The following is a 27747-nucleotide window of genomic DNA, read 5'->3' on the forward strand; positions in this document are numbered from 1 at the left end:
GTGCACCTAGTGATGTAACTTCTATTAGACCACACCACTAGTGGTTCCTAAGTGCCATCCCCAAGTGCCATCAGCTGGGACCAAGCCATCATCAAGCCATCAACACTTGCGCTCTTACAGTGGCCTCAGCTGTGTCCCACACAGACACAAACTGCAGCATGTGGGCTCGGCTTCCCAAGGAGCTGGGACTACAGGTGTGTGACATCATTTCTGACCCAACTGGCTGGCTTTAGAGCCTCTCTCTTTATAACTCTTAGGTTTACTTTTATAGATTTGGGTTACTTTTAATTATGTGTCTGTGGGCAGATGTGTGCACACGAGAGCAAGTACCCCCAGAGAGCAGACACTTCGGATCCTCTGGAGCTGCTGGAACTGAACCCTGGTCCCCTAAAGGGCAGCAAGCATTCATAACTGTCGCCACCACTCCAGCTCCCAAGCTGTTTTGAGAGATTTTGATTAAGAAAGCCAAGTTCCTGTTTATCTTTCTCTACCCCCATTTGTCCTTCAGTAGTTTGCATCAGTGGGATATATCACAATTGATGAACCAACATAGACTCTTCTCTCTTTCTGCCTTTCTTCCATTGTTTTTGAGACAGGCTCTCAAATAGCTCAATATGACCTCAAACTCATTATGTTACCGACCATGTCGCCATGCCTGTTTTATACAGAGCCAGGGATAGAACTCAGGGCTTCATGACTGCTAAGCCAGCACTCTACTAACTGAGCCACAGTCCCCGCTCATACTGAAACATTATTATTAACTTAAGTTCAGGGCTCGCAGTGTGGCATGCCTTATGGGTTCTGAGTACCGTTCAATGTCACACATCCACTATCACCATAAAGAACAGCCTCACTGTCCCAACCCTGCCCTGGGTGCCATCTCCTCAACCCTCCTTGTCAACCCCTGGCAACTTCAGGTCTCCATACCATTCATCATTTAACCTTTTCCAGAATTTCCATATTCCATATTCTTTTATGCACCTGTACATTTTGGAAGCTAAAGCAGTGCATAATTCTATTAAGAATTCTTTCTCCAGGGTTGGGGATTTAGCTCAGTGGTAGAGCACTTGCCTAGCAAGCGCAAGGCCCTGGGTTCAGTCCCCAGCTCTGAAAAAAAGAAAAGGAAAAAAAAAAGAATTCTTTCTCCCACTGTTATGGCTTATATATGCTCCATCCAGAGAGTGGCACTATCAGAAGGTGTGGCCCTGCTGAAGTAGGTGTGTCACTGCAGGTGTGGGGTTTAAGACCCTCATCCTAGCTGCCTGGAAGCCAGTATTCTGCTAGCAGCCTTCAGATGTACCACTCTCAGCTCCTCCTGCACCTTGCCTGCCTGGATGCTGCCATGCTCCTGCCTTGGTGATAATGGACTGAACCTCTGAACCTGTAAGCCAGCCCCAATTAAATGTTCTCCTTAGAAGAGTTGACTTGGTCATGGTGTCTGTTCACAGCAGTAAACCCTGACTAAGACACTCACCTTCTCCTTATTGCATAGGCTCTTACCTCAAGGGCACCATGGCTTCTGAGCTTTCTTCTAGCTTTTATTTATAAAAACATCTACAGATAAAAAGACACTTTCTGTTGTCGAGCAGTAAGCAGTTACACATTGATCCATAACTTGATTTCTTTTTCACTGAATTGATCTTGAAGCTCCTTCCATAACAATATGTAGTCTCTGTTTCACCACCATGTACTATTCCGTTGTGCAGACAAAGCAGTTTTTATTTTAACAATCTCTAGAAGACAATTGGTTGTTTTATTTGGGAAAAAAGTTATAAACGTTTGGAAGTGCCATGGAGATAAAGAACTTCAGGCAAGGTGAGTGGGTGACCCCTGTAATTGCAGCACCCAGGGATTGCTGCAGGACAAAAGGGAGTTTGAGACCAACTTGGGCTACATAGGGAGACAAGGTCCCTGTTTGGGACAACAGGAAGACCTCCTGTGTACCGTGCAGGCTGGGAAGGCTCCTTGCATCGGCATCTTCGGCTGCAGTTGACTGTCACACTGGGCTGCACACCTGCGCCTCTGTGCCCTGGCCTGAACCCTGCAGCTCAGTGTGTGGCCTGAGAGGCTGCACTGTCAGGCAATGAGGAGCAAGGGAGGGGAGCAGTCAGCCCACGGGGCACCAGCTGGGTCTGGAGCAGCAACTGTGAGGTTACCCACTTAAAAAGAAAAGTTAGAGTTCAACAGCAACCATAACCGTATGGCAGGCCCCGGAGCAGCACCTCACTGCACGGACAGTGCCAGCTTCTGACACCAGCGCCCACTCAGTAAGAGAGCATCCAAGGTCCATGGGTTCTAAGGGAACACGGACATTGGACCTAGCTCCAACTATGGGTCCAGACTTACTCCCATCCCAGAGGTCTAGAGCCAGTCAGGCCTTCTGGAAGTTGGGCTAGAATCCCACCACCCTCCAGTTATTTCTTTCTTCTTTCCTCCCCTCGGGTCCTGGGAATGCTGCTGGCTCAGCTGTTTCTTATGCCATGAAGAGATGGTTCTTTTTTGGCACCAATCTGGGGAGACCCAGCCTCAAACCTGGAAGAGCTAACGGTTTTTCTGTGTGTTTAGTGGGACAGGAGTCTAGATTGTATTTTAACAGCCTAGATTGTATGTTTGTGTTGGACAGGTGCTGTGGTGCATACATAGCTGTGATCCCAGCACTTGGGAAGCGAAGGCACAAAGCTTCTTCCCAAGTTTGAAGCCAGCCTGGTTTATACAGCAAGTTCAGGGCCAGCAAGAGCTATGTAATGAGACCTTGTCTAAAAAAAAGTATATCTGTATACCCCTGTATATAACACAGTATGGAAATAAGTCTGCGAGAAATGGAGGGAGGGATGGAAGGAAAGAGGGACTGTTAGATTAAAATAAGGAAGGAAGGGAGGAAGGTGGGGAGGACAGGAAAGAAAGTGGCGACTAGACCAGGGGGGAGGGACGGCCACCTGCGACGACCAAAGCCTCTTCCAGGTCCACCTGCTTCCATTCTGTCTCCTGCCCAGCGGAGAACTGTGCTGCTCTTCTGAGCTGTGTCCTCCTGAGACCGCAGTCCCTCTGGCGACCACTAGTAGGTTGTCTCACAGCGTCTGACTCATGGTAGACAACCACACTTCCGGAGTCACAGCCCCTGGAACCACATTTTCCTACTGGTGCACACACACACACACACACACACACACACACACACACACGAGCTGTGCTTGCCTGACACTTCAGAGTAAAGCTGCAGTCTAGCTCTGCTGTCCAGGAAGCTTGCCATTTGCTTGCTTAAAATTCAGATAAATTGGGGTATAAGTACAATTCATGCCTATCATGAACCCCAGTACTATTAAAAAATGGAAAAACGGGGTTGGGGATTTAGCTCAGTGGTAGAGCGCTTGCCTAGCAAGCGCAAGGCCCTGGGTTCGGTCCCCAGCTCCGAAAAAAAAAAGAAAAAAAAATGGAAAAACAAAACTACCACTATTTTTTTCAATAGTTAAAACTAAATAACATGGGCTGTACAGTGGTGGCACACACCTTTAATCCCAGCATTCCGGAGGCAGAAGCAGGCAGTTCTCTGTGAGTTAGAGACCAACCTGGTCTACACAGAGAGTTCTAAGATAGCCAGGGCTACACAGAGAGACTCTGTCTCAGGGGTTGGGGGAAGACAAAAACTTAGATAAAACTGAGAATTCAGTTCCCGGCCATACCTACTGCTCCGTAGCCACAATGGCCAGTGGGTCCATCCTGGATGTGCAGCTAGGAACTATCCTGACGATTCAGCATGTTTAACTGGGCATGCTGTCCCAGAGCCCTCTTGTTGGGACTAAGACGAGGGCTGAGAGATGGCACAGCAGTTAAGGATACTTTGTTGCTCCTGCAGAGGACCTGGGTTCTGTTCCTAAAACCCACACTGGTTCATGAGCTCTGGAACCCCAGTTTCAGAGAATCTGATGCCTCTTCTGACCTCTTAGGGTACCAACCATTTACATGGTGTGCATATATACAAGCATGCAAAACAGACAGAAAAGAAACATTTTAAATCTAAAATCTTTTATGAGAGGGAGGAGGGGCCCAGCAGACAACTCAGTGGGTGAAAGTGCCCTCGTGTCTGATGACCTGACTCCAACCCCAGGACCCACAAGGTCAAGGGAGAGAATTAACTCTGCCAAGTTATCCTTTGACCTCCACAGGTGTGACACACTCAATAAATGGGTAAAAGTTACGCCAGGGGTGTTTGGTCGTGTATGTCTTATAATCTCCATATTTGGGAGGCTAGAGTGGGAAAATCTCAAGTTTGAGGCCTGCGTGGGCTACCTGGAGAGACCCTATCTAAAGCAAAAGCAAAGACTGAAGTTGTAAACTCGGTGGTATAGCGGTATTTAGCATATGTCAGCACCAAAGAAACAGAATAGCAACACAAATGTCTAAATGTAATCTGTGATCCTAAGAGGTGACAGAACATTGACAAAATTTGAATATGGTTTGAGATTAATGAGTAGTTTATAAACTGCTAATTTCCTAAATTTTAGAAAAGTTTTTTTATATATGAATGTTTGCACACACACACACACACACACACACACACACACACACACACACCACCACCACCACCACCACGTACAAGCAGTAACATTGGAGGCCAGAAGAGAGTGTCAGATCACCTAGGGTGAGGGCTATGAATAGCTCTAAGCTGCCATATGGGTGCAGGGAACTGATCTCAGAGTCCTCTGCAAGAACAATGCTCTCAACCACCGAGCCACCTCTCCCACCTCTAACTTCCTGGGTTTACAAATCCACACAGTAGTTATGCAAGAGTTGATGTTTAGAGAGGCTGTGTGCAGAACACTTGAACATTCTCAGTTCTATTTTGCAATCTTTTTTGTAAGTCTGAAGTGACTTCAAGATAAAAAAGACCAAAGAAACACTTAAAAAGTTATATATCCCATCATATATCCAATTTCCTGATCAGAGGGAAGAGCAGCAGAGCGCCTGCCTCCTGGGCTCTCGATTATACAAATGCACTAAATGCAAACAGCTGTGGAATCAGCTGGGCAGCTCCTGTCTGCCTAGCCCTAGGGAGCACTGAGTTGTCCTTGATGAGTTAAGGACTGTCCAGTTTGAATGAATGAGGCCCTTCCTGCAGGCTGGGGTTGGAGGGCTGCTGGTTTGACGTAGCTTGAATTGTGGAATGACCTGGGTAAGCTGTTTTTCCTCCCTGGCTGTACAGACCTCAGGGGTGCTTCCCGATGCTCTACGGTGATGGCTGGCGGTGAGAATGAGCGGAGAGGCTTGGGGAGAAGAGCTCAGTTGGTACAGCATTGGCCATGCAACCTGAGGAACTGAGTTTGATCCTCAGAACCCACATCAAAACCGGGGCACAGAGAGACAAAGCAGGAGGGTCACTGGGCTCACTGGCCAGTCAGACTAGTTAAGCCAATGAGAGGCCTTGCCTCAAAAACACAAGGTATTCCATGACTGCTGGGAACATACAGACAGACTGTTTCAAACAACAACAACAAAAAGAAAACCCCAAGATGGACAGTGCCTGGGGAGGAATACCCCACCAAGCGTCCTCTGGCCTCCACACGCCCGTGACACAGGCACATACATATGCACCCTCACGAACACAACAAAATAAGTCGAGAGCTAGAAAGAAGGGCCACACTCCTGGGACACGATGACCCAGAAAACCTAGAATAGACCCATGGCCCATCCTTCAAAAAGTGCTGGCATTTCCTGCTGGGCTCCATGTTCGGTAGCGGCAGCTGGAGGTCTGTGTGCAGAGGCTGCCCGGAAAGCCCTTATAGACATCCTCTTCCGTGCAGGTAGTCTCCAGGCGTTCCAGAAGCTCACATGACTGTACACCTCCTGGGGGCCGTGGGCTCACCGTTTGCCATCTTCCTGGTGCTTTCTGTAGAACGCAAGGCCCCTGTTACCTAGAGTTGCATCTGCCCTTCCTCCCTGGGTTGGTTTGTGTCCTAATTTCCTGTGAATTTCGTGCTAAGAGAAGACACACTGCTATTCTTCAGATTATTTGGGAAGGTTGGAGAGATGGCTCTGTAGTTGAGAACATGTGTTGCTCTTGCAGAGAACCTGAGTTCAGATCCCAGCTCACAGCAAGAACTATTTTGCCTGTTGCTTCATAGCCAACATAACCTCCGTGGCTTCCAGGAACTGCCGGGTAGCCACCCTGAAGCTGTCCATGTTGATGGATAAGTCCACTGCTTAAGGATTTTTCATAAGCCAGCTTGCCTTTAATGGGGGATCAGTTCCACCACCTTTGATCCTGCTTGTCTGAAAGTCCCAAGACACTATAGGAGTCCCACATTAGTCATTTAGGATTAGAATAGTTAAGTATCTTGAGCTGGCTTCAGAAGGCTCGACTCAATGTTTAAGCCAGTTTGGGGCTCATCTCTCCTAATGTCTGTGAAAAAGAAGTCCCAAGACTTTCAGCCTTACTCCAACTAGAAGGCAGGGACAGCCAGGGAGGTAATGATTATAGTGTCATTGGTGGCTTTGGTGGCTGTGAAGGGCACAGGGTTTGCTGGCACAATTACAGGGCTAACCTACTCAAAGACACTGATGAGTAAGGACCAGTCTTTTTCAGTTTGCCCACGACCAGCTACACAGGGCTCTGGTCTGAGCAGCGCTTTGAGGGTCCAAGCATGGCAGCCGGGCCTTGCTTACCTGCCAAGTCTCTCCTGCCAATGGCCATGAGGTCCTCGAACAGTGCTTTGCTGGGGTTCTTCCCAGCTGTGGCCACACCATGCAGCCAGATGAGCAGCATCCGGTGACCATGCTCCTGGTAGCTCCTAGTTCCTGTAGAGGATGAGAGGAGAGGTCGCCTTGGCATCCTCCCAGAGCATGTGTACGCTGCCCTCTACTGCATCCTGAATACACCCAGCTGGAAAGACACCCTTCTCTCTGCTCTAGGTGGCCTGGGTTGGAGGTTAGGGCACAGCTTCTCAGATTGAGGGGCTTGGTGACTGGCGTCTCAGGCTGTTCCATAGCCTTAGGTTTTCTCTGAGGTATCTACCTGCCTATGTGACTTAAAAAAAAAAAAGAGAGAGCTTATTCCTCAAGGTACTAGGATACCCAGTCATATGCATCATCTTTAACTGGTACAAAGGAACAAAAAGAAATCAAAACAAAGCGTATGGTGCTGGGGCAATGATTCTGTGGGCAAGATCACCCAGTGTGCAAATGTGAGGACTTGCCCTCACACCCACAACACTCATGTAAAAGCTGGGCACGCCTCTGTGCGCCTGTAACCTCAGTTCTGGGAGTGTGGGATGTGTGGAGAAAGAAGCATCACTAGGGTTTGTCAGCCAGCAGCCTGGACAACACCCAGCAAGCTCCAGCTTCATTGTGACAGGAAGAGTGATGAAGCAGGACTCTCAGTGCCCCTCTCGAGCCTCCACATGCAAGGGCACAGGTGCACACACCATATGCACGTGCACACACATTCATATACATCACACACCCACATACCCCCCCACACACACACATACACACACACACACAGGCACGCACGCACACACACTGAGTCATTGCCCCAGCATAGCTTGCTTTATTTCTGTTTCTTTGTACCAAAATGTCTAAACTGATATTATGAGTGACAACAGTCATCTCTCTCTCTTCCCCTGCCTCCCCCACATGGGGAGTGGCGTTAGCTGAGTGTGGGTATGGTTCCAGCTGATTCTGCAAAATTCAAGGTCAAAAAGGAAGGTAGAATAGGGAGGCAGAGCCTGTGCAAGAAGCCCGAAGAGCTTTGGAAGTAGAGTGGAGCTGGGCTGTGGCTCACACAAGCTTCTTTCTCCAGCAGCACAAAACACGGAATTCACCTCACATGCCCACAACCACTGGCTGCCCGCGGGCAGGGCAGGGTAATGCAGTACCTGTCCACTGTTGCTCAATGGCACAGACATGAGCCTCTGTGAACTGCCAGGAATAGGCCAGTTTTTTCCACTCATTGGGCCTCAGATACCGGGAGGCTAGTCGCCAAAGCACGGAGCGGAGCTGCTGCGTCTCCTGCCGATGGTCTTGCTTAAAGGTTAAGTTCTTCCTAGAGAGGTCACTGTCATCCCTGCATGAAAGGTGGTCCTGTGGGGCAGATCCCGAAAATGCAAGAGCCGTCTGGGGCCTGAAGCTCCTCCTCATGATACAGGTGTTACCGAGCCCGGGGAACTGAATCAGCACGAGTCTGTGACTTCATGTCTGCCACCCCACCTAACTGTGCCTTGCCTTGACAACTGGACCCCAACTCACTCACGCTGTTCCTCCCGCTAGAACGCACCTCCCTGACTTTCAACCCATTGCCACAGACAAAAGAGCACTACTGTGCCACCTCCTCCAGGAAGCCTCCAGCCGAGACCTCTCTGCTCTCACGCCATTTCTTTATCACCATGAAGTTGATGTATTCAAACCAATTTATTCCCTGGCCAGGATCCTACCAGCACAGACGCAAGTCTGCCTTATCTCAGTGTGGCTGGATGCTTGCCTATCGGGTTCCTCATACTCTTGATGGTACCCCAGGCAGAGATGACCACCCACTTAGAGATAGGTTGAGGTTCCATGCACAGCCAAGACTGGAGAGATCAATGGAGGTAGTACCTTCTCCCATCGGTAGAAACGATCAGCTTTTATGATCATGTCCACCAGGCTGATGTGGTTGCTACGGGCAGCCACTGCCAGGGCTGTTTTCCCTTGCTGCAAAGAAAAGGCAGAGGGAGGCTTGTACAGGGTGGGAGTAGGGCAGGGCAGGGCTGCCTCTGGACTCACAAAACCTCCTGCCCTAAGGAAGTGCTTCCAGTGGTCCACATTGAGAAACAGAAAGGTTTCCTGGGCTGCATGGTATAGATGTGGAATCATCATCATCATCATCATCATCATCATCATCATCATCATCGCAGTGTTACTATTATATTTATTTGTATTTATTATTACTGGCCCTGGCATCACGCCTGTCAATGGAGGAAGCCTCACAGCTTGAAAGAGGGGCTGCTTAGAGCACAGGTACCTTATCTCTCAGGCTTAAGTCGGCTCCAGCAATGAGGAGCATCTCTGCTACATCCTGCCAGGCGTGCTCGGCGGCAAGGTGGAGGGGAGTCTGCTGCCTCTGGAGAAAAGAAGAGGGGGAAAGCAAAGCGTACAAAAAGCTTAGGGGGAACCAGGCGCAGCCGCAATGCTTTTAATCCTGGCACTCGGGAGGCAGAGGCAGGGATCACAGATCTCTGTGAGTTCAAGGCCAGTCTAGTCTACATAGTAGGTTCCAGGACAGCCAGGACTACACAGAGACTCTGTCTCAAAAATAAACACATGAATAAACAAACAAACAAATAAATTAGAAGCTGGAGAAGTGGCTCAGGGGTTAAGAGCAGTGACTGCTCTTCCAGAGGTCCTGAGTTCAATTCCCAGCAGCCACATGGTGGCTCACAACCATCTATAATGAAATCTGATGTCCTCTTCTGGTGTGTCTGAAGACAGCCACAGTGTACTTATATATAATAAATAAATAAATCTTTAAAGCAAATAAATACAATATAATACAATACAATACAATACAATACAATACAATACAATACAATACAATACAATACAATACAATACAGGCTGGAGAGGTGGCCCAGTGGTTTAGAGCAAGCACTGTTCGTGGCAGAAGAGCCCACATCAGATGGCCCACAATTGCCTATAACTCCAGCTCCAGGAGACTTTCTCCTCCTCTGGCCTCCCAGGGCACCTGCACATAGGGAGCACACACTCACACAGACACTCACACTCACATGCACACACACACACACACACACACACACACACACGAATAAAATTAAACCAACAACCTTGGAAAGCTAAATAGGGAAATTAATTTCTCAACTCTAGGGCATGCTGGGAGAACCCCGGGTCTGAATGGCTTTTGCAGTCACTCACAATGTCCATTGCATCCAGATCACTGTGGGCTTCTATGAGGAGCTGAACAAGGCCAGGGAAGTTGTGCTTCACAGCAAGGTGCATAGGAGTGGTGCCCTGCTGTGGGACAGACACACAGATCAGTCACTTGCCCCCTCCTCCAGGACTGCAGATTGAAGGTACGGTGGGGTCAGTCTGGCCACTGTGGTCTCTCAAACAATAGAGGTGACCAGAGGCAGGCACTGCCACAGTGCCTGGAACTGCAGGCCTGACTGAGGGTGACAGTCTTCGTGCTGGTTAGAGAGCCTTGAGTATGCATACACGGCTTAACCTTGACCTGTCTTTTTGCTCTGCTCCACCCTCCTCTGCTACTCCTATCTGACAAGTGACAGTTGCTAAGGCTCCTTGTAGCAACACCAGCTTCTGATTCTCTATTGCATTAAATCTGCATAGTGATCTAAGAACCACACAAGAAGGTTTGTGTCCTTGTGAGGGACTGCGTCTCAATTCACAACCCAAGCTAGGAGGTGCCTGGGGAGGTGCCTTACCACAGTGATGTATGTATGATGAATGAATGAATGAATGAATGAATGAATGAGGAATGAATGAATGAACGAGAATGGTCAGGCACCTAAAGGAGACCTTAAACAAGTCAACACTTATCTAAGGCCTTGTTCAGGGCTGAGGAACACCGTGGCCTCCTGACCAATAACAATGTGAAGGGGCCACAGCACCCGCCTCTCTAGGGGGCAGTGACACCCATGCTATGCAGTAGTACCAAGCCAGTGAGGTGTAGGCTGTAGACCTACACACATAATAAAATATATACTTATATATTGAACATCAAAAGGTTATAGGACATAACATGTAAAGACCAACGACTGTCATTCGGTGTATCAGTATTTCAAATAATTAATTAAATAATTATTGTTTTAAATAATTAATGTTATTGTCTTGGATTTGTTTATGTTTATGTGTATGAATATTTTGCCTGCATGTATGTCTGTGCAACATGTGCGTGCCTGACCTAGTGAACATCAGAAGCAGGTGTCAGAACCCCTGGAACTAGGGTTACAGATGGTTACGGGCCACCACGTGAGTACTGGGACTCAAACTTGGGTCCTCTCCAAGAACAACAATGCTCCTAACCACTGAACCAATCTCCAGCCTAATTTACTTATTTTAAAGATTTATTCTTTTTAACTCATGTGCTTGCATGTCTGTCCGTGTGAGAATCGAGGTTCGTGCAGGTGCCTGTGGAGGCCAGGGTATACCAGCCCCGGAGCTGGAGTTCTCAGCAAAGGTCTTGAGCCACTAGACACGGGTTCTGGAAACAGAGCCTGGATCCTCTGAAGCAGCAAGTGGGCTTTACTGCTGAACCATCTCTTCAGCCTCCGCTTGTTAGCGTGTTAGTTTATGTTTGAGGCAGGGTCTCACTATGTAGCCCTGGCTGGCCTGGAATGCACTCTGACCAGGCTGGCCTCAAACTCCCAGAGATCCGCCTGCCTCTGCCTCCCGAGTACTGGGATTAAAGGCGTGTGCCCTACCTTCAGCCCATAAAACACCACTTAAAAGATGCCCTGTTCACAGTGACAGCCAAACAGGCATGTATTGGAAGACATATATTTTGGATCCCCAGAACCCACAGTGGGGGGAGAGACATGTGTACTCTGAACACATGTAATAATAATAGAGAAAGATTTTTGTTGTTTTTGGTCTTTCTAGATAGGGTTTCTTTGTGTAGCCTCGACGGTCCTGCTCTGTAGACCAGGCTAGCCTCAAACTCACAAAGATCTGCCTGCCTCTGCCTCCCGAGTGCTGGAATTAAAGGCATGAATCACCTCTGCCTGGCAATAAATACATGGATTTTTAAAAGAGAAGTGTAAACTGGTCACCAAAGCACAGCCATCAGTAATCAAGGGTAATCGGATGACCTGTGAGCAACGCCTGACACCCGTGGGTAGAGCGTCTAGACTGGAGTCAGAACTCTGAGATCTTCATAGCCAAAAGCTTCGAGTATCTCCTTTCCCAAGGAACTGCCTTAGCTTAGAATCTTGGGTAAAAGTACCACTGTGCATTTGGGGAAACATCTGGGAGGGAACAAAGAAAAGTTTTCATGCCAGATGTGGTGGTGCACACCTTTGACTCCACCACTTGGGAGGGAGGCAGGAGGGTCTTTGTGAGCTTGAGGACAGCTTGGCCTACATAGCAAGACACTGTCTTTTTTTTTTTTTTTTTTCCCCCCGGAGCTGGGGACCGAACCCAGGGCCTTGCGCTTCCTAGGCAAGCGCTCTACCACTGAGCTAAATCCCCAACCCCAAGACACTGTCTTAAAAGAAAAAAAAAATGGGGGCTGGGGATTTAGCTCAGTGGTAGAGCGCTTACCTAAGAAGCGCAAGGCCCTGGGTTCGGTCCCCAGCTCCAAAAAAAAAAAGAAAAGAAAAAAAAATGTTAACTTGTTAAAACGGCAGAATACAATTAATTTGAATATAGGGAGAAAGGCATTCTTGATCCCCAAGCCCTAGAAAACCAACACTGGAATGTGCCAGGCTGTTTTTACAACCACTTAAAATTCATATTTTTAGCTAGCCTGTGGTGGCACACATCTTTAATCCCAGCATGTGGAAGGAAGAGTCAAGTGGATCTCTGAGTTTGAGGCCAGCCTGGTCTACAGAGCAAGTTCCAGGACAGCCAAGGCTACACACAGAAACCCTGTCTCAAAAAATAAAAACAAAACAAAAAAAATTGTATGTTTTTCGTCTATATAATGAATACCAGGCCAGTCAGGGACACAAATCAAGCCTGTTTCAAAGGAAAGGAGGGAAGGGGAAAGGACTTCTTTACTTCTAATTTAAAAATATTTACAGTGGGTTGGGGATTTAGCTCAGTGGTAGAGCGCTTGCCTAGCAAGCGCAAGGCCCTGGGTTCGGTCCCCAGCTCCGGGGGGGGGGGGGATATATATATATATATATATATAAGCTTTTGGGTCAGTAAGATGGCTCAGTGGGTAAGATGCTTGCTGCTTGAAGACCTGATCCCAGGAACCACACTCACAGTGGAAGGAGAGAACCGATTCCTATCTGTTATTCTCTGACCTCTACTTGTGAACACAGAGAGACAGAGACAGGGAGGGAGAAAGACAAGGAGAGACAGAGGGAGGGAGAGAGACAGGGAGAGACAGAGGGAGGGAGAGAGACACAGAGAGAAACAGACAGAGGGAGGGAGAGAGACACAGAGAGAGACCGAGAGAGAGACAGAGGGAGGGAGAGAGACAGAGGGAGGGAGAGAGACACAGAGAGAGACAGAGGGAGGGAGAGAGGTATATTTTGGAGATCTGTATCTCCTTATTTACATAGTGATAATAAATCCTACAGATATGAAAACAGGCTTAGTGAAGTCAGTTTGCAAGTGATAGGCAGTGCCAGAGCTCAAGGCCAGGATCTCTCTCTCTCTCTCTCTCTCTCTCTCTCTCTCTCTCTCTCTCTCACCTTTCACACACACACACTCTCTCACACACACTCACACACTCACTCACACACTCACACACACTCTCACTCACACACACATTCTCTCTCTCACACACACTCACACACACTCTCTCACACACACTCACACACTCACACACTCACACACTCACACACTCACACACACTCTCACTCACACACACTCACACACACTCACACACTCACACACTCTCTCACACACACACTCACACACACTCACACACTCTCACTCACACACACTCACACACACACTCTCACACACACTCTCTCTCACACACACACACACTCACACACACACTCTCACTCACACACACTCTCTCTCACACACACATACTCACACACACACTCTCACACACACACTCTCTTTCACACACACACACTCACACACACACTCTCACACACACTCTCACACACACACTCACACACACTCTCTCTCTTTCACACACACACACACACACACACACACACACACACACACACACACACGATAAAGAGAGAATATAACTAAGTGGCTGGGTCTGCCAATTGTAGTGAATTCGGCTGGGAGGGTGGCCAAGCTTGGTTTCAACCCTGCTCCTGACAAAAGATCAGAACAGGACATGCCACTTTTCCCTTAGTCCCTGCCCCACCCCAACCCCGCAGCCCACAGGACTGAAGTGCCTAGCTCTCCCTCCTGTGCTTAATTAATACAGCTTCAGAACACTGCTGTGTGGATCCTTCCAATCCAGGCCCAACACTTACCTTGTCAGCCACATCTGTGCGCCCTCCTGCCTTGACAAGTGCTCGGGACATGTCCTCGGAGCCACTGCGGGCTGCGTAGTGGAAGCAGCTCAGCCCTTTCTGGAGAGAAACATGCATCAGGGCAATTTTCCAAGGCTCTCTCATGTGGGCGTGACGGGGCAGCTTGGGATTCATATGCCATTCAAGTCTCATGGCAGGAGAAATCTGTGATTTGCCCAGGCCTTGTGATCTGCAAAGAGCTCACTGTGGCTTTACCACATTGACTTTTGCTAGGCCGCATAGCTGAGCCACGAGGAAACCAAGACCAAGACCCAGGTTGACTGCCTTAAAGCTTCCGCTCACAGAACATTTAGGAACTAGCTATTTATAACTGTGACTCAGTAGCTTGGGGCAGGGAAGCCATCAGTCTCAGGAGGGCTGGCTACCTGGGTGAGGGCATTCACATTGCTCCCAGCACTGAGGAGAAACACCACACAGTCCGCATGGATCCCTTCAGCGGCTGCATGCAGAGCAGTCAGGCCCTCCTGAAACGGGGAAAGAATGGAGACTGGAGAAGCTGAAGCCAAGTCTATGAAGGGCACATGGCTCTGTTCTGGCCATTTGAGCTCTCAACCACCTACTAGTGAGAACAAGAGTGAGGGTTACCTGAGCCCACACTGATGGTCTCACTGGAATGTATATACCAGGCTGACTGTCATCAACACCTCTGTCCATGCACTCCTTGTCCCTTAAGTCACCTCTCCCTCACTAGTCTAGTCCCTCCTAGGACAGAAAATCACTCCTGACCATCTGGATGGTGGCAATTTCTCATGTTTTGACAATCCAGCCTATCCAACTCCCTACTCAGTCAGATCTCTGGGCTTCTGCTCACCACCTCCTGGTAGCTGTGAGAAAATGCCCTCAGCTTCTTGCTCCAGGTCACTTCCAAGATGAAGTCGCACTGCACCACGGATTGGGGCCTCCTCAAAGACAGAGAACATCTCATCTATCTGTGCATATCCCCAGAAGGTGACTCACTGTGTTCTGTTCCTCCAGGTCTAGCCCAATGTCCACAAGTCTCTGTAGCACATCCATGTGACCCTGGCTGGCAGCCAGGTGCAGGGCCGTGTTCCCGTCCTGCCGGAAGAAGACTGTTCAAAGGGCTCACAGACACAGGGTCCCCGAATATGTATGTCAGTGTGTCAGAGAATCCCTACCAGAGCTGCCTGCCCACCCCCTGCCACTTCATTTTACAGGCACAGAAGTTCAGGCCCAGAGTGACATGTCCAGGATTACAGAGCAAGCATCATGCCTGTGTACTACCAAGGCCACAACCAGGAGCATTCTCAAGGCCTGGTGTCCCCCCACATACACTCTTGTTTCTTATGATTCAAGGCAGGTTCAATAAGGGTAGCTCAGTGGGTAGAGTGATTGCCTAGCGTGCACAAGGTCCTGGGTTCAATCCCCAGGAGTACATACACCATGCGTGGCAGTGCTAACTATAAATCCAGTACTTGGGAGATGGGGGGTGGGAGGGTGAAAAGTTCCAGGTCGATTTCAGGTACACACTGAGCTTGAAGCCAGCCTGGACTACATGAGACTATCTCAAAGGAAGAACGAGGAGGGAGGAGAGAAAGAAAGAAAAAGAGAAGAAAATTCATCCTGGGTATCTTATACCCTACCAGCTGACTCACGTGCACTGGAAGAAATCAGACACATGACACATTCTGGTCTTTTGGGGCCTTTCCCTCTATCAGAACTCAAGTCAGAAGTAGGCGTTAGGAGGCTGGAGAGATGACTCAGTTTTAAGGGTACTTGTTGCTCTTCCAGAGTGCCTAGGTTCAATTCCCAGCACCTACATTAGCCTCACAGCCATCTGACACCCTCTTCTGACTTCTGAGGGCACCAGGCATGCCACGGCATACACATACTCAGGGAAAACAACACACACACATAACAAAGAATCTGAAAACAGAGATAAGGAGTAGGGTCTCAGAGATGCCGGGACTAAGAAGGCTCAGGGCTGCTGCAGCCTGGTCAAGAGTTTTAGTGTTACTCTCAGTCACTGTACCTTGTCCTTGACACTGTGGTCACAGCCAGAACCCACGAGGAAGTCCAGAGCATCCAGCTGTCCATGTTCAGCAGCTCTGTGAAACGCTGTTCTTCCCAGCTGGCCGGAAGACGAGGGACAATGAGCCTCCTCATACCAGAGCCCACGCCTACCGTGACCCCATCCTCTGCTTTCCCCTCTCTCTGTACTTGTACCTGCCTCTCCCCACCCCATTCCCCCTGCCACCTCTTACCTAGCCTCAGCTTCTGAACAACAGCCCCTTTGTTGGGAGAAGCTCCCCCTTCTACTGCAGCCCTTCAGAGCCCTGCTGCCTGCCACCTAAAGACGAAATCCTCAGGTTTGAGACAGAACTCCACAGGGACCCTCCCAGCCCCTTTGGCTTTCCCTCTCATGATTCTGGTCCACCAGAAATCACACCTTCGGAGTTCTTTCCTGCCCTTAAAGTTCCAAGGATGTTTTCCACTCCTTTCCAATGACTCTAAATCTCTCCTTCCCTAAATGAACCCATCTCCAGGAAGCAAACAACAGGTTCCTTTCTCTGGCCTGTTTAGTCCTTGATGGGAATGAGAGCCAACCATGTTCTGTTTCCATCCCGCCCATTCAGGAACCCTCAGGTTCCCTCTAGGGACACTCAAGGTAGAGTACGGTTTTTCTAGCTGATCGAAGAATGCACTCCAGATGTGCAGAGCCTGAGCCAATAGAATCTGTCGGCAGTGCACCAACTAGTAGGGTATACTCAGTAAGTCCTAGCCGGTGGAAGAGTTGAATGAGAGCTTTGCATGGATCTTACCTTGTCTGCATGGTCCAAGGCCACATCCTCCAGGTCTTCCATGATGAAGGCTAGCACTGGCATGTGGCCTTTCTGAGCAGCACAGTGTAGTAAGGTCAAACCATCCTGGAAACAAGCCCAAGGGGACCCCTGGAGTCTCATACACTACCTGTCACCCAGCACACAGCTCTCCATGGCAACCATGCTGTCCATGATGAACAGAGCTAGGCATGACCCGGTGAGACAGCCAGCAGCCAGGATGCCTGGCTCCACGCTCCTCAGCTCTGGTTTGGGGCCATTCAGTTACCTTTACCTCTCTGAGTCTGCATTTGTGCACAGACCACCTCCATGTAGAGCACAGGGGAAGTGTGCACACATCTGTAGCTGGCCTAGAACTCACTCTGTAGACCAGGCTGGCCTCAAACTCACAGAGATCCTCCTGCCTCAGCTTCCCAAGCCTCCCAAAGTTTTTCTCTATCATGCCTAACTAGGAAACATTTTATAAACAGGAAAAAGAAAAGATTCCAAACTGTAAGGTGAGATCACACAGCACAAGAACATCCTTCTGAGCAACTGTGTGAGAATTCTAGGCCCCAGCCTCCTTCGTACTGCTGCAAATGAAGTGACAGAGCTGGAGAGATGGATCAGCAGTCAAGGGCAGGGTGCTTCTCCAGACGACCTGGTTCAGTCCCTAGCACGTCAAAGGCTTACACCTGCTTCTAGCTCCAATTCCAAAGGATCTGATGTCCTCTGGCCTCTTAGGGTACCTAAACATAGGTTTTGCATGTAAACTCATGCAGGCGCACACTAGAGCACACACACATGAACAAAACATGAAGCCATGAATGAGTGCTCGGTGTAAGATTGCTAAAACTGACCTCCCAATCTCACAGGGAGAATAAAGGCCAGATGTGCTGTGCAGGATCTGGAGACAAGAAGCCTTTGAGAGGGAGGGGGGTAGGAAGAGAGAGGTCTCTTGAGTAATATTTAATTTCCTGAGTGGTATTTAAATGGGGCAGACTTACAAAGGACTAATGACCCAGGACTTCCATCCCTGAAGTGCAGTTTGTCTTTTTAAAAAATATGTTTTAGAGCCAGCATTTAAGAACACTTGTTGCTCTGGGTCCCAGGTTTCCATCACCCACACGGTGGTTCACAGGATTCCTAAAATGGGTGAGTGGGGGCACATTTCTTCCAAGGCCTCAGAGAGAAGGTTTGGCTAGGCTTGCTGGAGTTACACACTGGCTCCGTGTGGGGGCTGGGACTGAACTTCCGGCTTCAGCATCTTTCGTTAGCCCTTCTCTCCCACGTGATCTCCTGTGATCACAAGGGGCCCGAGAGGATAACCCAGGGGGGACAAAACCTTCCCACTTCAAGATCTACAATCTCATTTGTAAAATTCCTTTTGTCCTATTAGACCTGTGAGTTCACGGGTCTGAGATTAGAATATAGACATCTTTTGGCACCATAAAAGGAAACCAATTTGGGGATAAGGCTCAGTAGATAGACTGATAGCTTAGCGTGCACAAGCCCTGGGTTCCATCCCCAGCACAGAACAAACAAGGTGTGGTGGTATGCATGCGTAATTCCTGAACTCAGATGGTGGAGGCTGGATCATCCTCAGCTATGAGCAGTTCAGGGACAGCCTGGGCTAATGAATCCCAGTGGAGGGGATTCCAAGCACCCAGATTTGTGAGACTCTGCTCCCTTAAGTCACACACCAAGTACTAAAGGAAGCCGGATCCCTAAAGAGCTAGCATTCATCCAGTCTGAAATTCTATGCCCACGACTGATCTCACTTCTCCCATTACTTAGAGGTACGTAAGTACACCCTCCTTTCCAACCCTCCTTTCCAAATGGGAAACAAGCTTGGGTGTTAAAGTAACTACCCAAGATCTGAGAATTGGTATCCAGGATTCTGAACCTTCCTTCTGGCCACCCTGAGAATGAGAAAGGCAGAGCCTGACAGGAGACCTCAGGAAAACCTCCTGCCTCAGCTCACCTTCCTAACATCCCAGCTGTGAATATTGAAAACAGCTGGCAGACAGTGGAGACTTTCCACCCACAGCAGGGAGGGATACAACAACCAGATGAGAGAGAGTTGCCTGATAAAAACACCCCTGACCTGTCTCCAGCCTAGGGGGGGCTCAGCTCAGTGGGAGTGAAGGTTCCAGAAGGCTAGGCAAACCACCAAAGGCAGAAGTAGGTGGGAAACAGGTGAAGAGTGAAGGCAGAGGGGTTGGGGCTACTGCCTGAGGCCTTACCTTGCTTTCCCAGTGGACCCTGGCCCCAGCATTGACCAGGATCTGCACAATCTGCAGGTGGCCGAACCAGGCAGACAGGAGGAGTGCGGTCATTCCAAACTGGGGGAGAGGACACAGGGTGGTGAGGAGAAAGGGAGGAGGCAGAGGCGTGGCTGTGACCACATGGCCAAACCATTCATCTATAGGTACAGATCAGTTCAGAGAGCCCCAAGCTTTAGACACTTAAAAACCAGAAATTTTTGCTGGTATTTTAAGCAGATTTATTTATATTGTTTTACATGTATGAAGGTTTTGCCTGTATACGTGGACCATGTACATGCCTGGCACCAGAGGAGGTTAGAAGAAGGAATCAGATCCCTCAGAACTGGATTTATAGATGGTTGTGAGCCACAGTGTGGGTTCTAGGGATCAAACCTGTTCCTCTGTAAGAGCAACAAGTACTCTAAAACGCCAAGCCATCTCTGCAGCCCCAGGTTTGCTGTTATTAAACCAGAGGCTGATAGACTATCGGAAACTTTTGCTAGATAGAACCTAAATATAAAACAGGTGACATCGATTCTTACTGCCACTTCAATAGTGGGACCTCTGAAAAAGAAAATGTTTGGCGAGAACAGACCCCAAGTTTGTTTGAATTTTTTTATTTTGCTTTGTTTTGTTTGAGATAGGTACATACATAGCCCAGGCTGGCCTCCAGCATGGCTAAGGATGACTTTGACCTCCTGATCCTCCTGTCTGAACCTCTGAAATGCTGAAATCAAGGATGTGTGTTACTACGTGCAGCTTATATCGAGTGTGCACACAGTGGAGCCCATGTGGAGGTGAGAGAGCCTTGCCCTTAGCTCTGTTCTACCACACTTCTATGGCTTCCGAGGACCGAATGGTTGAATTTAAGTTCCCAGGCTTGCACAGCACCCACCTTCACCCACCAAGTTATCACCTGCCCTTGCTTGTTGGCTTACTTTGAGACAGGGTCTCACTATACAGCCCTGGATGATCTGGAACGTGCTACATAAACCAGGCTGGCTTCAAACGTACAGAGATCATTGGCCTCTGCCTCCTAGACATTGAGATTAAAGGTGTGTGACACGGGGCTGGGGATTTAGCTCAGTGGTAGAGCGCTTACCTAGGAAGCGCAAGGCCCTGGATTCGGTCCCCAGCTCCAAAAAAAAAGAACCAAAAAAAAAAAAAAAAAAAAAAGGTGTGTGACACACATCCAGTGGTTTCTTTAATTATTTATTTATTTGGATATTTAGTTGACGTTTAGTTTGGGGACTAGGCATGTAATGGAGTTGGGAAAGTGCTTACCTAGTATGCATGAGGCCCTGGTTGCAATCCCCAGCACTTCATAAACTGTGCATAGTGGTAACACCTGTGGTCCTAGCTCTTTAGAACTCTCAGGGAATGGAATCAGAAGGAACACGAGTTCAAGGTCAGCCTTGAACCAGCTTGGGCTCCCTGAGACCTTCTCTCTAGTCTCTCTCTCTCTCTCTCTCTCTCTCTCTCTCTCTCTCTCTCTCTCTCTTTCTCTCTCTCACACACACACACACACACACACACACCCTACCGAGTCCACGTCATCCACAGCAGCCCCGTGCTCCAGGAGCAGCCGCACAGCCTGCTCGTGCCCACCACCTGCAGCCCAGTGTAGGGCCACTCTGCCCACCTGCCAGGAGAAGAAGAAAATTGTCACTATGCCCGACTGCTTGGCCTGCCCCCAGCGCCCTCCCTACCAAGACAGCTGGCCTGCAGGGAAGAAGGACCGTTGGTGGCTATGGTGACCAGCTGGCTGGGGACCCAGCCCTTCTTGGGGTCCCGTCTCCCTGACATGGTACAAATCATAAGACACACTGACTGGGCCCATCTGTCCCTGCCTGAGACTCTTCACAGCTTCTTCCCACTGCTCTTGGACCTACAAGACTCAGTGTGGCCTGGCACTGACCCCCACCCGCCATTGCTTCTCAGAGGGGCCAGATGGTTTCCAGCTCCAAACCTTTCTTCCTACTAGGAAGCCACATGTGATCTAAGACAGCTCTCAAAGTCCCCAAGGGAAACAGCATGTCTGGTTCTTCCTTCACAGTGAGCTGACACAGCCTGGCCGACTGGCTCACTCTCCACCACCCTGGGAGCTCATTCTGGTTTCTGGCCCTCAGTCCATGTGAGCATACTGGGCCACCAGCCTCCATCTGTGGAGTCTCTGCCCCCTCAGCTCATGAGAGTCGCAAACAGAAAGTCTACTTTTCTGTGTAATCTCTGTGACCTTTCCTTCTTCAGAGCTTCTGCCACACCATCCCCTCTACCTAAAACAACAGGTTCCACCTCACTCTGTGGAAGCTTTCTGGGATATCTCCAGGTGGGACAAAGCCCTTGGACCCCTCCCTGTGCTTACAGGACAGTTCATCACAGTGGGAATGAGGTCATTGGTTTGCTGTCTTTGCTACCCCACCAGATTCCATGGGTTCTGCTCTGTTCCCAGCACCTAGCACAGGGTAACCTTAGTGAATGAATGAATGAACGATGAATGAATGAATAAATAAATGAGCCAATTTGTGAATACATTGAATCAAAGGATGAGGACACCAATAAGTGTGTAAGCCAATATAACTAGTGAAAAGATGAATAACGGATGGATGGATGGATGGATGGATGGATGGATGGATGGATGAGTGGATGGATGGACAGACAAAGCACTGTCATCCCACAAGGCCATGCTTCCCTGCAGGTACTTACTTGTCCGGGAGCTGAGACCAAAGCTTTGGTCACCAGTCACATGCTGCATGACCTTAAGTAACCTGTCTCTGCCCCATTGCACCTCCCTTGACCTATACACAGGGTCAGTACTTCCTTCTCCCCACATCTCTTCAGACCTGAATGATGGCCACTGAGCAGCTGGGACGCTCTGAAAACCAGAACCCTGAAGACACACTCATAACTCTTGCTATTATCCCTACACCCCCAGGCTGGCTCTGAAGACTGAAGTCCGCCATGCTGCATCACCCCGGACGGTGCAGCCTCTGCAACCATCAAGGATGCACTCTATGCCTGCTAATCGAGACCTAGTGCATCATCCAAGAAGTCCCTCAGAGCCAGAAGCTCCGAGTCAGAGCGGGGCCACCCTCTGGATATCTGGGCCTGTCTTAACGTCCACTTAGAAGACATGCTCCTTCCTCTATCCTCTTACCCAGCAAGACCATGGGCCCTACTGCTCCTCTGCCTGACTACCAGACTACCATGATGGGCCTGTGCCTCCTCAGCTTTTCACACACAGTGGGGTCAGCTGGGGTTAAGAGAGCCGAACTGCCTCACACACACTCTCTGGAGTCTGGAGCCTGGTCCCTCATGGTCCCCAGAACCCTGCCCACTGCACCGCTCCACCTTTGTCTTGTAGATGTGCCTTCCAGATGGGCCACACAGATTCATAGCCCGAGCTCTGGAACTGCCAAAGCCTGGCCTGGAATCCTGACCCTCAGACCAGTTCAGGCAATGGACCCAGCATGGGCCTTCCCACAAGTCAGTGCACGCAAACACACCTCCTCTGGCACAGACTTGTCCCATGGGGTGTACGGTCAGTCATTCGGTCATACTCACGTGGTTTCTAGCCCTGATGTTAACCCTCTTCCCAAGCAGCTCCTTCATCTTCCCCACCTGATTGTTTCGTGAGGCCTCATGGAGCTGTCTCTCCAGGGGAAGCACTGAGGAGAAAGGGGTAGGGGTTGGGATAAGAGGAAGGGACCCCCACACTCTTAGGTATGGTTTGGCAATGGTTGGATCATTCCCAACCTTTGACCACTTTTGACTTAACCCAGGTTAGATGACAGTGTGGATTTAATGTGCCACCCTGAGGGAGATCAGAGGTGGAGCCTCCCATTTTTAGACCTTCTCATTTCTCCCCCTCTTTTCTCCTTGCCCCTTAATTTAACCCTTTCACCTTCACGTCTGCCCGACTAGCAGGTTCCCTTCTCTGTATTCTCTGTCCCTTTCAAAGCATCTTCAGGGCACAGGGAGGATGGCTTAGGGAAAGTACCTTGTAAATGTGACATCTGAGCAACTGGGCTCAGATCCCTCGAACTCAATTTAAAAAGAAAAGAGTGGACTGTCTAGGCAGGTCAGAGAGTAAATGCTTGCTGCCAAGCCTGGCCCCTGAGTTTGATACCCCGGACCTGCACAGTAGAAAGGAGAAAATTTTCTTCTGCAAGTTGCCCTCTGACATCTACATGAACACTCTGATACAAACATACCTTCCTATACACAAAGGCAATAAATAAAAATGTACTTTAAAAGACGGGTCAAAAGTTAAGGGCACTACAGCTCCTCCAGGCGCTCAGAGTTCAGATCTCGGCAGCCATCTTGGAAGGCTTACCTCTGCCCATCACTCTAGCTTCAGGGGATCGACACTTCCTTCTGGCCTCTGAGGCACCCACCCATGCACTTATTCACACACAGACATGGACACTCATGCAAAAAAAAAATCTATAAAAAGGAGTGGGGGGAGAGTATGAGATGGCTCCTTTGGTAAAGACATTTGCTACCAAAGCTGACGACAGCCCAAACTCAATTCCCAAGACCCACATAGTGGAGAGAAAGAACTGACTCCCAAAAGTTAGCCTGTGACCTCCACAGGCACATCACGAGTGCCTGCATACGCGCGCGCATGCAAACACAGACACAGACATACAGACACACACGCAAATATAGATAGATAGATATAGATAGATAGATAGATAGATAGATGATAGATAGATAGATAGATAGATAGATAGATAGATAGATAGAATAATTAATGTAAAAGAAAGCTCGAGATGGTTCAGTAAAAGTGAAGGTGTTGGCATGCAAGCCTGACAACATGAGTTCAATTCCCAGGGCTCATGTGAAGAGCCAATTGCAGTGGAGTGCAACTGTAATTCTGGCATCAATTGCAGTGGAGTGCATCTGTAATTCTGGCATCAGTTGCAGTGGAGTGTATCTGTAATTCTGGCATCAGTTGCAGTGGAGTGCATCTGTAATTCTGGCATCAGTTAGGAGGCAGAAAGAGAAGAACTGCCCAGAAGCTTGCAGGTCAGCCAATCCAGAGCATGCACCACAGTTTGACAGAAACTGCAAGGGAGATGCTGCCTCAAAAGCAAGGTAGAAGGAGAGAATCAACTCCTGAAAGTTGTTCCCTTCCCTCCACACACGAGCCTCGTCCTTTGTGCATCCAGGGACAGATGGTCAGTGTCTGGGCAGGGAGAGCATACACTGAAGTGACAGAGTTAGAATGATACCTGGCCTGTCCATGCTGCTCGCCCCACACATCTCCAGCCTCAGCAATGCACACCAGGCTCTCTGACCCCTGAGATTGTGTGAGCGTTGGTTCCTCTGCTCAGAACCACACCCCCTTAAGTTCCCTGCTCTTCCTTCGGCTGGGAGAATCCTTAAGGATCCTTTGACCCCAGCAGAACTCTGTGACCTCTCTGAAAGAATCGGCACCTTGCTAGGTGTAGTGGTGCATGCTCAGGAGATGAAGGAGGGCCAGGAGTTCAAGGACAGCATCAGCAAGTTGAAATCCAATGTGAGCTACATGAGACCTGTCTCATAAAAAGGTGGGGCTGAGGGGATGACCTGGAGGTGGCGTGGTACTTAAGTACAGTTGCTGCTCTTACAGAGAACTTGAGTGTGGTTACCAGCACCCACATCTGGTGATTGGTAACTGCCTATAACTAAGGTCTAGGGGATCTGACGCCCTCTTCTGGTTTCTTCAGGTACACATAAGAAAGCACGCATGCGCGAGCACACACACACACACACACACACACACACACACACACACACACACACACACACATAAATACGTAAAAATAACAAAGCAAGGCCCATGCCTTTAATCCCAACACTTGGAGGGAGATCTACGAACTGGTCTACACAGTGAATTCGAAGACACCCCCCAGGAATACACTGTGAGAATCTGTCTCAAAAATAAATAAATAAAATAAATAATGAAACAAAAAAATGTTAAAGCCCTACTTAGGCTTAAGGGAGCCCAGGACCCATTTCTCACTCATCTGGGTGGATGGCAGCAGCTGGCTACAGCAGTTTGAAATCCAGTGGGCAGGTCTATGGGGATTTGAGAAAGCACACCTGGGTTCAGTGGCCTGGGCAGCAGACTAAGACTTCTCAACGGAGGTCATGGCTCAGTCCTCTTCCCTCTCCCAGGCAGGAGTCTAAGGTCTCCCAGGAGAGCGGCGTGGGAAGCTACGTGTATGCCGCCCACACATCTAGAGATCCTGTTTCTGAGTTCGTCCTAAAAGAGGCTCCAGAGCTCCTTGCCTCACTCAGGGCTAGGGCTGACCACAGCACCTCTTTCCTAGATCCTGGTTCCTCCTTTGATATGGTGTCTACCCCCCATTTTATTCTGGGTGAACTGGTATCTTTAAGTGTTTGTTTTGGGGGTGGAGGTGGCAGCTGACAGGGTCCCTTGTAGCCCAGGTGGCCTTGGATTCCTTGGTTAACCAAGGAGGGAAGATGATGTTGAATTCCTGATCCTCCTGCCTCTACTTCCCCAGTGCTAGGATTACAGATGTGTGCCACCATGCCTGGTTTTACATGGTGCTTGCGACGGCACCCAAGGCCTTGGGCATATTACACAAACATTCTACCCACCAAGCTGTGTGCGCTCCTATTCCTGATTTCAGCACTTCTACCAATATACAGTCACGTGACCTCACCCTGACCCTTGGCTTTCTCATCTGGGAAAAAAAAAAAATGGAGATGGCAGTAGGGCCGACCCAGATGGTGGCAAGGGTAGAAGACTGACCTGACCTGCTTTAAGGCTTGCCTCACAAAGCAAGTTATTAACAAGGATCGCTGTCACTCCCGCCTTGTCGTGTTCAGGACACCCTGAGTCCCAGATGTGCAGCCACTGCGCCCTACACCTGTGCGACATTCTTCTGTTTTTCTCTTTGTTTTGTTTTTTCTCCCCGGGAGCCACAGAAAAAACCGAGACAGAGGTGGCCAGGCCAAGAGCCAGCCTCTCCTTGGGTCGCCCTCTGTGAACCTGGCATCCTCCCACCAGGCTCCGTTCTTCCCGCCCTCACAATCCCCCGCCCGCAGCACCGGGACTTACAGCCGTGGGTCTCCCAAGACAGCTCCTCCTCCATGCTGCTGTTCCGCGCTGCGCCCTTGCTAGATGCTTAGTTGCCAGGGCGAGGAGAGCTCAGAACCGGGAGCGCGCAGAGCGGGTGGAGGGGCGGGTGTGTGTGTGTGTGTGGGGGGGGGGGTAATTCGGTAGCTCTCTGTAGCTCTTGCTTGCTCTCAACCCATCTGTGAATCCGACCCGAGTACCCGCAGCTTCCACCCCCGATCTGTGCCTTCAAGCTGCCCCAGGTCCCCTGCACGCAGCTCCCCTGGGACCCTCCCAACCTTGATGCCTCAACAGGCCCTCCCACTTTGGACACTTCAGACCCCCACTACCTCACCAAGCCTACAGACATAGGACAAAAGATTTATTCACGATCAGAAAAATCGGGTTACAACAAAAATAAGATATCAATTACATTACTTAGATTGGCCAAAACCAAACGCAATCAAACAGAAACGCGGAGAAGGCTAAGCAGTGCCAGATGCCAGAGCAGAAGGTGCAGCTGTCCCAGCGAGAGTGCTCTGCTAGGGGCAACAGCCTAAGGCTGGCATTCTGGAATCCCGGACTGGCAGAAAGGAGGGGAAAGACTTTTTAACCCGAAGGAAGTAAAATAAATGAAAGCTAAACAAATTAATGAAATTAACATTGTAAAAATTCCTCCAGCAAAATGAACCACCCTCCGTGCTGCCTAAGGGTCTAAAAAACTGCTATTCCTTTCTGGGCAGAATGCTGTCCCAACCCTTTCCCCTCAGCAGGCTCATTCCCTGTCATTCTTTTTGGAGACTAGCTGAAGGGTCAATTCCCAGTGTTAACTGTGTCACCAACATCCTCCACTTCTCCACATGGATGTAGCCTTTAATTATTAGAGCATGATCACAATCTTATAATTCCATGACAGTCAAATCACACTAGACCCATGCTTTGGGCTTATTTTCCTGTAATTTAATACTAAAAAGAAACAAAAAAAATTTTCCCTCCTTTGTTTATTGTTAATAATAAATCTATCAATAAGTGGATAAATAAATAAATAAATAAATAAATCCCCCTATCAAACTGCAGCTCTGTGCCCATTAACGGTCTTCTCTCATACCTCCCTTTCCATGGTCTCTCTAGGCTGCAGGACCACATTCTTTGTCTCTGCTTTAAAATCAACTTTGTATCTTATACATAAAAGGAAACACATGCATTTGCCTTTCTTTGCCTGGTTTATCACAATGTCCTTTGGCTTTTTTCCCACCAGCCCACCCTGAACGCTTCAGATTGAACTCAGGTCTCCCACACATGGTGGTCAAATGCTCTTCCATGGAGCGGTATCCTCACCCCTTGCTTCTCCTTTAATCTAGGAATCCCACCCCTCCCCCCACCTCCACCTCCACCCCACCCCCACCCCATCCTCTCTGTTGTCTGTCCTGTAGCCATTCCCACACTCC

General features: G+C 49.2%; 1 protein-coding gene across 4 annotated transcripts; it reads right to left on the bottom strand.

Annotated features, from left to right (window-relative positions):
• Window positions 1-1517: 1517 nt before the first annotated feature.
• Ankdd1a (ankyrin repeat and death domain containing 1A) lies at window positions 1518-27681 on the bottom strand. Of its 4 annotated transcripts, none has more exons than XM_017596076.3 (15): window positions 26303-27680; window positions 22792-22895; window positions 20771-20869; window positions 19207-19305; window positions 16964-17068; window positions 16174-16272; window positions 15141-15239; window positions 14549-14647; window positions 14124-14222; window positions 9901-9996; window positions 8993-9091; window positions 8587-8682; window positions 7872-8076; window positions 6661-6792; window positions 1518-5884 (listed from the first exon to the last, which is right to left on the bottom strand). In XM_017596076.3, exons 1-15 carry the CDS (start codon window positions 26334-26336, stop codon window positions 5823-5825), a joined length of 1527 nt encoding a protein of 508 aa, XP_017451565.1. In that variant the 5' UTR covers window positions 26337-27680; the 3' UTR covers window positions 1518-5822. The 4 variants fall into 4 exon arrangements, with proteins under 4 accessions (XP_017451565.1, XP_006243362.1, XP_038938402.1 ...); XM_006243300.4 differs by having other exon boundaries at window positions 9901-9999; window positions 26303-27677; XM_039082474.2 differs by lacking the exon at window positions 9901-9996 and having other exon boundaries at window positions 26303-27681.
• Window positions 27682-27747: the final 66 nt, after the last annotated feature.

The sequence above is a fragment of the Rattus norvegicus genome, chromosome 8, assembly GCF_036323735.1.
Source record: "Rattus norvegicus strain BN/NHsdMcwi chromosome 8, GRCr8, whole genome shotgun sequence".
Lineage (NCBI taxonomy): Eukaryota > Metazoa > Chordata > Mammalia > Rodentia > Muridae > Rattus > Rattus norvegicus.